The sequence below is a fragment of the Gymnoscopelus braueri genome (assembly GCF_963280865.1).
Source record: "Gymnoscopelus braueri genome assembly, chromosome: 17".
NCBI classification, from domain to species: domain Eukaryota; kingdom Metazoa; phylum Chordata; class Actinopteri; order Myctophiformes; family Myctophidae; genus Gymnoscopelus; species Gymnoscopelus braueri.
The window spans coordinates 42,735,151-42,747,095 of NC_137617.1; the positions used below are offsets into that span (position 1 = coordinate 42,735,151).

Consider the following 11,945-nt stretch of genomic DNA (forward strand, 5'->3'; position numbering starts at 1 on the left):
TAGCTTTGTACCTTTTACTCAAGTACATTTTGAATACCAGACTTCTACTTACGTAAGTATTTCTACAATGCAGTATCGAAAAAAAATTACTTAAGTAAGAAATGTGAGTACTTCCCTCTGTGTAGCGGCTGAGTTGTTGGACAGGTCCTGGCTCTCTGGCGCTAGGGGACCTGGATAGGATTCCCGGTTAATCAAATTCATAAACACGAAGCCGTCCGCACGGTAATGCAATCTAGTCAGATCTCGGGGCATGTGGTTACTCTGTAGCTCGATGGATGTAGAGCCAGGGGTCTTCAACTGTGGGGGTCCGGCACCCTTTGGGGGTCCTCAGAGTTACTGCAGTGGCCTGCGTTTTTTCTTTTTTGTTTTACATTAACAACCCTATTAGCATCCCTATTCTGAGGAGAACTTTAGCCAAAAAATAGCAGATCTACAAGCTCACAACACGCGAGGCGTTGTGAGCTTGTAGATCGGCTATTTTTGGCAAAGAGGTTTAGGTGTAGAGGGGGAAAAAGAGCAGACCAAGTAAAAAAAAAAAAATAAGTTAAATCTGAAACACAATTTTATAAAATATATAGAGGGGGTCCCTGCTTCAACTCTCTCTCAGCTTAAAATGTAAAAATGATGTTTTATATTAATTGTACAATATGTACATTGAAGGCGGGGAAAGAAGCCTAAGTATTAGTCAGAGCACTGATCAACAGTCTGTGGCAAGTTTGGAGGCAAGTGGAGTGATCGTGTGTTGACCAACCCCGGACGTACTTTTGGAGGTCATTTCAATTATAGTAGTAGGATTATTATTATTACATGGATAAAACAGGACACCGACTATGGCGATGTTACATTTACAGAGAAATCTAAGTTAGAGGACTCTGAAAAGAGTTCAGTATGGACATTATTTGGCATGCTTTACTGTGCGTTCTCTTATATGCCCTTTGTACTGCACTATACGCAAGCACCAGAGCCATATAAGGAGAGTTGCGTCACCTCCGTTCAATTCATCGGGCCAGTCCAATTGCGACTCGGGAGGAAGGAGCCGAATAGTGACAAAGAACTTCCCTGAACTGGAAGTTCTCCGGAATGCACTGGAGTCTATGAGCGTCTGTCACTGTTTTGAGTTAACATGAACCATGTGACCGGCGCTGTTTCTGCCCCTCATTGACGCAACTCTCCAATAGATGGCTCTGGCAAGCACTATTGAGGGTTTACCTGTATATCGTTGCTGTCGGGCAGAAACCTCTTAACTCTACAGTTCGCCCTCGATCAGAATTCCAACACTGGTTGTCATGGGGGCCAGCTCCCACCTGATGTTGTGAGGGAGTCCTGACCTCTCCAGACCGTACTGCATAACTGCTACCTTGCATAAGGTCTTCAGGCTAGGACCTAAGTCTAAGATGAACAGGTCATGTGTATCATTAATAGTCCGTCTTCCAAAGAAGATGATACGATCTCCCACCATGCAATGATTTTGCATGATAAAGCTCCCTGATGGGCCTCTCCCCTTGGGCTTAACCCTCTTGCGGGAGAAGGTCTCTGGATTGATTTTCCACAGATCATTGGAGGTCTGGTTAAAGTAAACAAATTCACCAAATATGTACAGCTCCCCATTGTAAGCAAAGAATGATAGAGAATAGTATGAAGGATATGAAGGAAGGGCATCAGAAGGCATGCTCAGCCAGCAGTTAGTCTTTGTGTCAAACACCCCGATCACCCCGATGATGTTCCTGGACCTCTGGCGCGCAAATACAAACATCTTTGTCCCAATGATGGTGGCAATGCCTGAAACAGTGCCTGAAACGGTGCCTGTGGTGTTAATTAAAGCCCAGAACATAGTGGCGGTGTCCAACTTGTAGATGTCATTAGTGAGTGTACCTGTAGTGCAGGTCTCTCCTCCACAGATGTACATGACCTTCTCCAAGACACAGGTTGAGTGGAACCTCCTCGCCTCTGGAACACTCCCAAAAGTCCTGGGCTTGAACAGACTGTGGGTGTCGACATTAAATGCATAAAGCGTGTTGCCGTAATAAAGCCCTCCCCAGAAGTAGACGATGTCCTCTATGAGCACAGCTGTGTGGGCCCTGCAGCGGTCAAGCGTGCTTACTTCTCTTCCAACTGTCACTGAGGGCAACGTCATCCAGCGTAAAGTCACCGTGTTGAAGACGTGCACATGAACGTGCACATGAATCTGAGCTGTTTTGTCTTTTTGACGAAGTAAGAAGTAACCTTCAAAGAAATACACCTTGTGTCCAACTGCAACAGCGTCATCATAACCGTATGTTTGTGGTCCTCCATTCTGGCGCACCGTCCAGGAGAGCATTTCTCACAACTTAGCTGAAGTCTCGCTCCGTAAAGAAATGCAGCCTTAATGTGTGTGTGTGTATGTGTTTTGTATGTGTGCTATCACTTATATTGGTTCAGTGGCACAAACGTCACGCAAAGTGTGACAAGTCGACAAAGCCGATCAGTTGAATTGGCCAATCAAGGAAGCCGATGGTGTCATAACTCTATAAACGCCATTGACTCGAAAACGCGTCAATTACTACTTAATCCACCCACGCCATTGACGCGTTTGACGCGTTGGACTCGCGTTCATTATTTAATCTCTGATCGCGCTATGCTGCTTAAAATTCTATGTTATTTTTGAGTTCCACTTACTTCACCGACATCTGCATCCGGTTTCATGACCTGGGTTCCGTTTCCGGTTTTTGATTTTTTTCCCCGGTCATTTTCGTCAAGAATAGGTAAACAAACGGTTTTTCACACGGTATGACAGACAAACGGACAGGTTCTCTTCTATAATCTATGGTCTTGGTGACGATCAGTCATCGCCGTCGTGTATCACATCGTAATTTTGGCCGATCAGACGATGTGTGATGACGTCACATCCGTTTTCATGTTTTTCCCTGTCTAATCGCTCAAGAAGGGTAACAGTGACCCTAGGAGCTGATCAAGCTGTCATGTGCTGCTCTCTAGTGGCGGATTTGTGCTGCGTCTTTAAAAAACAGTCTGATCAATTATTTTCATGAAGATTTTCAAAATATAAAAATAAAAAAACACGAAAATTGCTGGCAATGGGGGAGTACTTTATGAAAATACTCTGGCAGTCAAAGAGTCATAACATAGAATACCCAGTGACATTACTCCAACTGACTGCCGCATGGAAGACGTCAACAGAACGTATCAATGAACACATTAATCCTGGCTTGTTTAAAGAAAATAGTTTTTAGAGTAGCCAATTACTTTTTAGCCCCTTTTTCTCCCCATTTTAGTCGTTATGCCAATTGATTCCTCCCCACACACATTTCTGTGTTGTCACTGCTGTTGTATCCTACTGTCCTACTCACCGCCAGTGAGGAGCCCCCACCGTGAGGACGTAGGGCCTTCGTCCTACTCCCCCCGCCCAACACTCCCTGCTGACAGGTCCTCAGAGTTACTGCAGGGTGGCCTGCATTTTTCTTTTTTACATTAACCACTTCAACCCTATAGCATCCCTATTCTGAGGTGAACTTTATCCAAAAATAGCCAATCTACAAGCTCTCGTTGTGAGCTTGTAGATTGGCTATTTTTGGCAAAGAGGTATAGGTGTAGAGGGGGATAAAAGCAGACCAAGTAAAAGAAAAAAAACTGAAACACAATTTTATACAATATAAAGGGGGTCCCTGCTTCATCTCTCTCTCAGCTAGGGGGTCCTTTTCCCGATAAACGTTGATGACCCCTGCCGTAGAGGGCCGCGTTTTCAGTCTCTCTTGGGCCAGCAGTGCAAAAAAAAAAAGATGATGTGTGTTTGTGGTACATTATTATTATTATTATTATTATATGAATAGATCTAAAACAGGACACCGAATATGGCGGTGTTACATTTACAGAGAAATATGAGTTAGAGGAAAGAATCAGAGTAAAACGGTTCAGTATGGACATTATTTGCCATTCTTTACTGTGCTTTCTCTTATGTTCCCTTTGTACTGCACTATGCAAGCACCAGAGCCATATAAGGAGAGTTGTATCACCTCCGTTCTATTCATCGGGCCAGTCCAATTGCGGCTTGGGAGGGGGGAGCCGAATAGTGACAAAGCCCTGAACCGTAAGTTTACGTAATGCACTGGAGTCTGTGAGCGTTTGTCACTGTTTCGAGTTAACATGAACCATGTGACCGGCGCTGTCCTCATTGACGCAACCCTCCAATAGATGGTTCTGGCAAGCACTATTGAGGGTTTACCTGTATATCGTTGCTGTCGGGCAGAAACCTCTTAACTCTACAGTTCAACGTTTTTTTTTTTTTCGTAGATTCGCCCTCCTTGATCAGAATTCCAACACTGGTTGTCATGGGGGCCACCTGATGTTGTGAGGGAGTCCTGACCTCTCCAGACCGTACTGCATAACTGCTACCTTGCATAAGGTCTTCAGGCTAGGACCTAAGTCTAAGATATACAGGTCAGGTGTATCAGTTATAGTCCGTCTTCCAAAGAAGATGATACTATCTCCCACCATGCAATGATTTTGCATGATAAACCTCCCTGATGGGCCTTTCCCCTTGGGCGTAACCCTCTTGCAGGAGAAGGTCTCTGGATTGATTTTCCACAGATCATTGGAGGTCTGGTTAAAGTCACCAAATATGTACAGCTCCCCATTGTAAGCAAAGGCTGATTGATGACTATAACTGTATGGAAGAAGCTGTGCAGAAGGCATGCTCAGCCAGCAGTTAGTCTCTGTGTCAAACACCCTGATGTTGTTCCTGTGCAGGTCAGTGCAGGACCTCAGGCTACAAAATACAAACATCTTTGTCCCAATGATGGTGGCAGAGTGATTTGATGAAACAGTGCCTGTGTTGTTAATTAAAGTCCAGAACATAGTGGCAGTGTCCAACTTGTAGATGTCATTACACTTGTGTGTGTAATACCAGGTCTCTCCTCCATAGATATACATGACCTTCTCCAAGACACAGGCTGAGTGGAACCTCCTTGCCTCTGGAACACTCCCAAAAGTCCTGGGCTTGAACCAACTGTGGGTGTCTACATCAAATGCATAAAGCGTGTTGGCGTAAGGAAGCCCTCCCCAGAAGTAGACGGTATCCTCTATGAGCACAGCTGTGTGGGCCCTGTTGTGGAGGTAATCTCCTCTTCCTCCTGTCACTGGGGGAAACCTCGTCCAGCGTAAAGTCACCGTGTCGAAGACGAACACATTGTGACTGTAATAACCGTCAAAGGAATACACCTTGTGTCCAACTGCAAAAGCGTCATAACTGTAGGTTTGTGGTCCTCCATTCAGGCGCACCGTCCAGGAGAGCATTTCTCACACCGTAGATGAAGTCTCGCTCTGTAATGGAATGCAGTCTTAATAGTGCGCGTGCTATCGCCTATATTGGTTCACTGGCACAAATGTCACACAAGTCGACAAAGCCGATCAGTTGAATTGGCCAATCAAGGAAGCCGATGGTGTCATTACGTAGAATACCCAGTGAAGTTGACTGGGAGACGTCAACAGAATGTATCAATGAATTTATTTATTTTGGAGTAGCCAATAATTGCCAATAAACGCAGGGTTTCTTTTATATGGCTCTGGTGCTAGTTGTTATGCCAATTGATTCCACGGGTTTCACCGTGCTTCCGCAAAACAAATTAAAAATGTCATTGCGACCCCCCCGTGCGCTTGATATAGGCCGTTGAATATGTCTCGTCAAAAATGCAGAGTAAAACCATGGAGGCGAGATACAGGCTTTTATTCAAAATGTATTAACTCATTTACTGCCAAGGACATTACATTACATTACATTACAGTCATCTAGTAGACGCTTTTATCCAAAGCGACTTACAATAAGTTTATTCAACATAGGTAGGGAACAAAATGACTAATCACCAGAAGCATTAAGTGTATTCTCTTCTAAAACAAGCAACCAAGAGTATACCTAGCGCTGAAGTAAAAGTGCAATATATCAGCTACCTACTTTCATAAACAGATGAGACAAAATAGGAAAATCAAATGAGCAAGAGCTAAAACAAAGAACCGGGTATCGAATAAACACGATCTAGGCCTGTCCCCGACTAAGGATTTGTTTAGTCGACTCTAATTGGCGACTAATTGCCAATAGTCGACTGGCAGTCGACTAAAAAATAAATAAAAAAAAAATACATTTTATTTCAAATGGCCAAGTCTACACAGTTTGTTTGGTCTCCAGCAGAGTTTCTAGTGTCTCTATCTCTCTCTGGAAGAGGTTGCACATGAACTCTGCAGCCGCACTGAGGCGCTCCAACACAAACAATACCAATACAAAGACGAGGAATAAGAAGAATAAAGTGGAAGTTACGTGTGGTTGCAGGTGTAGACTTTTTCCGACTAGAGTCGACTAAGAGACACTTAGTCGACTCGGACCCCCCGCGACTAACCAGTCGACTAGTCGACTTAGTCGAGGTCAGGCCTAACACGATCCAATAAAACAATAAAACAAGAGTTCGTACAACTAGTTAACAACAAGTAGGCAAGGCGAAGAGGAAGGGTAGTGTTTCCTGAAGAGGTGGGTTTTCAGCCTGCGGCGAAAGATGGGCAGTGACTCTGTTGTCCTGACATCAGTGGGGAGTTCATTCCACCACTGTGGGGCCAGAACAGAAAGAAGTCGTGACCGTGTAGATCGGCCAGAAGGACCCTTGAGCGACGAGGCAATCAGTCGCCCCGAGGTGGCCGACTGAAGTGGTCGGGCAGGGGTGTAAGCATCGGCCATAGCCCGGAGGTAAGAAGGAGCTGTTCCTTTCACTGCCCTATAGGCTAGCACCAGGGTTTTAAACTGGATGCGAGCCGCTACGGGGAGCCAGTGTAGAGAACGGAGAAGGATAGTTGTGTGGGAGAACTTGGGGCGGTTGAACACCAGACGAGCCGCAGCTTTCTGAACAAGCTCCAGAGGTCTGATGGCAGATGCCGGAGCACCAGCAAGAAGGGAGTTGCAGTAGTCCAGGCGGGAGATGACAAGAGCCTGGATGAGCACCTGGGCTGCCTTCTCCGTGAGGAAGGGGCGAATCCTCCTGATGTTGTTGAGGAGGAATCTGCAGGAGCGTGTCACTGATGCAATGTTTGCCGAGAACGACAGTTGATCGTCCAGGGTCACACCCAGATCCTTCGCAGTCCGAGTTGACGTCACCACAGCGTTATCAATGGTGATGGCCATGTCTCGGTGCGGACAGCCCTTCCCCGGGAGGAACATCAGCTCGGTCTTGTCCAGGTTGAGCTTCAGGTGGTGCGTTGACATCCACTCCGAGATGTCAGCCAGACAAACAGCAATGCGTGCCTCCACTTGTGTGTCAAGGGGGGAATGAGAGGATCAGCTGGGTGTCATCGGCATAGCAGTGGTAGGAAAAGTCATGGGAGTGGATGACAGCACTAAGGAAGACTTATGACGAGACATCGTCCAATATCCAATACTGCCAAGGACGTCTTATGACGACTTTTAATTTTTCAATCGTTTTATAAAAGATAGCGCTGATCACCCGAGTGATCGGTTTCACTTTCCACTCACCCGGATCCGGAAATAACGTCCTCCGAAGATTTCCGCCTCCGTCCACTTCCTGTTTAACTTTTTCATTAAGACGGCTCTATCTTGAGTTGACTTTTTTTCCCCTGCATTTCGCGAGACATCCTATTTTCAACATGCTGCTGCAAGAGAAGGGGCTGTCCCGGTTGGAATATTTTCCCTTGGGCGACACACACACATACCGTGTGTGTTTACAAATGATTGAACAAGCAATCATAATGAATATACATTTTCTGTGATCAGTTGAAAGGTAAAACAAAAAAGATAATTGCTGGCAGTGGGCAAACGCAGCCAGAAATAAGTCTGGCAGTGAATGAGTTAACAAGGAAGTGAATGAACCCCTCCATTCCTCCACACATGATCCCAAGTTACTCTTGGGATTTTGTGATCTTCTCTATCTGTTTGTCTGAGGATGAAATGGTCACTCATGTGTCAGCGAACAGCGCCATCTAGTGGGAAAAAAAACATTGAAAACACCAAAACACGTCAAACCCGTCAATGGCAGTGAATGAACCATGTGGCCTGCTTAGCCTTAGGCACTGTTGCAACGTGGCTCGGGCGTTGCAGAGTCCGAAGGGCATGGCTCAAACTCAGACATCCCCAGGGGAGTGGTGAAAGACGTTTTCTCTCGGTCTTGAGTGTCCATCTCAACCTGGCACTGGCTAGGTCGAGTGTAGAGAACCACTCGGCTCGGGTCAAGTTGTTCACGGTCTCCTCGATTTGAGGCAGGGGAAAAGCATCTTTATGGGTTACAGCATTTAAATGTCTTTATCTACACAAAATCTCCAGCCGCCATCTTTCTTTTTTAACTAGTACTATGGGTGCTGCCCATGGACTGCAACTTTCTTTGATCACTCCTATTGTCAACATTTCTGCAAGCATAGATTTGACTTCTTTATACATGAAAGGGGGGAAAGGGGCGGTACCTTTCCTTAACTCTTTCACTGCCAGATTAAATGCATAAATGAATCGCCCGCTGCCAGCGATTTTTGGTTTTCCTTACCTTTTCAACTAGTCGCAGAATATGTATATCCAGTATGATCGATCCCCTGGCGGTTGCTATACACGGAGGGTTTCACTATGCTTCCGTGAAAAAAAATTAAAAGTCATCGCGACCCCCTCCCCCGTCGTTTGTTATAGGCCGTTGAATATAGCTCGTCTAAATGCAGGGAGAAAAAAAGATACAGCCCTTTCCCAAAATACGCTAAGCAGGAAGTTTATGGTGGTGGAGATCTTTCGATCACGTGATCTCCTGCATCTGTGTGACTTGAGGATGAAAATCGCCACTCAGAACAGTTAGAGAACAGCACCATCTGATGGAAAACGCTGAAAACAAAAAAAGTTGTCTTTGGCAGTCTGAGCCTTTGGAGAGAAAAAAACTCACACAGCTTTTTCCCCACGGCCATCCGGCTACTGAATTCCGCTGGTGTGCCCCCCCCCCCCCCCCTGACCTGACCTGACCTCAGAGAGCTATATGGACTGTCCTACCTGAACACTTGAACTTTTAGCTCTTTTAGCACTTTTGGCACTTCTTATATTCATTTTTATTTTCACTATGATGTTGGTTTGCACCCCTCTCTCTCCCCCCTCTTCTCTACCACATGGCTCTACCAGTCGACCCAAAGACTGAACATGCTCGGTTTCTCTGAGTCGGGTCGAAAGAGGTCCGACCGACCAAACAACAGCAATTTGTTGCCGGCAGACGCTTTCCAACGCTGTCCAACACCGATTGGGCCCAAAATCGGTGCGGTGGAGAGCTGCCTTGAGGCGACAGTAGCCTGAATATCAGACAGAAGCTGCGTGGAGTTCCACTCAGAGAGTGGGCGGGGTCTATGGTCTGGAACCAGGCTAAGGCGACAGCGCTTCTACTTTTGCTACTTTTGAATTTGAATCCTGAAAAGTAAAAGTTTTGGACATGTGAGGTTTCCACCCGACAGAGACGACATTGTTTATTTTTGCCAGTTATTTGATGGTGTTGCGTTGAATGTGATGGTTCTTTTACCCTACTGTATCTACAGTATTGTCTTGCCCAGTACTCTATAATCTTAACTGTTGTGCTGCCTTTGGCGACTGAATTTCCTTGCGAGATCAATAAAGATCTTTTCTTAAAATACAGTAGAGCATTATTCAATGATCTGTGTTTTATGATGATTATGAGTATTATCATTGTTCTTTTATGTTGCTGTTGGTTGTCATGGTGGCCAGTTCCCACCTGATGTTGTGAGGGAGTCCTGACCTCTCCAGACCATACTGAATAACTGCTACCTTGCATAAGGTCTTCAGGCTAGGACCTAAGTCTAATATGTACAGGTCAGGTGTATCAGTTATAGTCCGTCTTCCAAAGAAGATGATGATACGATCTCCCAACATGCAATGATTCTGCATGATAAACCTCCCTGATGGGCCTTTCCCCTTGGGCTTAACCCTCTTGCAGGAGAAGATCTCTGGATTGATTTTCCACAGATCATTGGAGTTCTGGTTAAAGTAAAATATGTACAGCTCCCCATTGTAAGCAAAGACTGATAGAGAATAGTATGATAGAGAATAGTATCCTTCATAAGGATATGAAGGAAGCTGTTCAGAAGGCATGCTCAGCCAGCAGTTAGTCTTTGTGTCAAACACCCCGATGATGTTCCTGGACCTCTGGCGCGCAAATACAAACATCTTTGTCCCAATGATGGTGGCAATGCCTGAAACAGTGCCTGAAACGGTGCCTGTGGTGTTAATTAAAGCCCAGAACATAGTGGCGGTGTCCAACTTGTAGATGTCATTAGTGATTGTACCTGTAGTGCAGGTCTCTCCTCCACAGATGTACATGACCTTCTCCAAGACACAGGTTGAGTGGAACCTCCTCGCCTCTGGAACACTCCCAAAAGTCCTGGGCTTGAACCGACTGTGGGTGTCGACATCAAATGCATAAAGCGTGTTGCCATAATAAAGCCCTCCCCAGAAGTAGACGATGTCCTCTATGAGCACAGCTGTGTGGGCCCTGCAGCGGTCAAAGGGGCTTACTTCTCTTCCAACTGTCACTGAGGGCAACGTCATCCAGCGTAAAGTCACCGTGTTGAAGACGTGCACATGAACGTGCACATGAATCTGAGCTGTTTTGTCTTTGTGAAAGTAACCTTCAAAGAAATACACCTTGTGTCCAACTGCAACAGCGTCATAACCGTGTGTTTGTGGTCCTCCATTCTGGCGCACCGTCCAGGAGAGCATTTCTCACAACGTAGCTGAAGTCTCGCTCCGTAAAGAAATTCAGTCCTAATGTGTGTGTGTGTATGTGTTTGTGTGTGTATGCTATAGCTTATATTGGTTCAGTGGCACAAACGTCACGCAAAGTCTGACAAGTCGACAAAGCCGATCAGTTGAATTGGCCAATCAAGGAAGCCGATGGTGTCATAACGTAGAATACCGAGTGACGTTACTCCAACTGACTGCCGCCTGGAAGACGTCAACAGAACATATCAATGAACACATTAATCCTGGCGTGTTTAAAAAAAAAAGTTTTTAGATTAGCCAATTATTTTTTAGCCCCTTATTCTCCCCATTTTAGTCGTTATGCCAATTGATTGCTCCCCACACACATTTCTGTGTTGTCACTGCTGTTGTATCCTACTGTCCTACTCCCCACCGTGAGGACGTAGGGCCTTCGTCCTAAGATGTATCTTTTTTCAATTTCATTCTGCAATTTTTGATCCATGTTGAACACTTAAAGTCGTGGTGAAATGGCTTTTTCTGTCATTTTATTTTGTAGTTTCAGTCTGAAACGTCGTCTCGACCTGGTTTCAACCAAGGGGCCAGCTTCCGAGTTGTAAACTGAGGCTATATAGGAAAGAGACAGCTCATATGAATGGCCTGTAGTCTCGCTGTTTCACACCTGCTGGTGTCAGAAGTAAATAAGCTCCATTCAAGCGGATGGGTTTTTGCCAAACTTTACTCTTGATTCTATTACCTTAAACATTGTCATAAATACTATATGCTTCCAGTCGCTATAGTGTAAAGTCTTTTTTCAATCACCATGATATGCGTTTTGGTAAATTATGGTCCCATTTATTTTAAAATTGATGATAAAGTAGGGTATGCTGTAGGAGGGGCGTGGCTACCTTGTGATGATTTGACTGACAAGCTACACAACCAATAGCATTCATACTTTTTTTTCTTATTCTTTTTTTTTCTTATTTGTAGTGGAGTAAAAGTACAATATTTGCCTCTGAGATGTAGTGGAGTAGAAGTAAAAGTATTGGAAATTGGGAATACTCAAGTAAAGTAAAAATACCTCAACATTTTACTTAAAGGAGGAGTTCACCCAAAAAATGATTTATTTTCTATCAATTGCACACCATATGAAGCCTTGAATCCATGGATTCTTTTTTGTTTTTGTTGCATTCCTAAGCTAATAATTTGATTCCCGTCTCCTACCGGCTAATGT

The 11,945-nt window shown here is 45.0% G+C and overlaps 2 protein-coding genes across 2 annotated transcripts; both read right to left on the reverse strand.

Moving 5' to 3' along the window:
- Positions 1-1,246: 1,246 nt before the first annotated feature.
- On the reverse strand, positions 1,247-2,317 carry LOC308105157 (kelch domain-containing protein 3-like; the record flags this gene model as incomplete). The annotated part of the gene is made up of 2 exons (XM_080455788.1): positions 1,247-1,791; positions 1,873-2,317. 2 exons carry the CDS (start codon positions 2,315-2,317, stop codon positions 1,247-1,249), a joined length of 990 nt encoding a protein of 329 aa, XP_080311914.1.
- A 7,362-nt stretch (positions 2,318-9,679) lies between these two features.
- LOC308105158 (kelch domain-containing protein 3-like) lies at positions 9,680-10,732 on the reverse strand (the record flags this gene model as incomplete). The annotated part of the gene is made up of 2 exons (XM_080455789.1): positions 9,680-10,218; positions 10,300-10,732. 2 exons carry the CDS (start codon positions 10,730-10,732, stop codon positions 9,680-9,682), a joined length of 972 nt encoding a protein of 323 aa, XP_080311915.1.
- Positions 10,733-11,945: the final 1,213 nt, after the last annotated feature.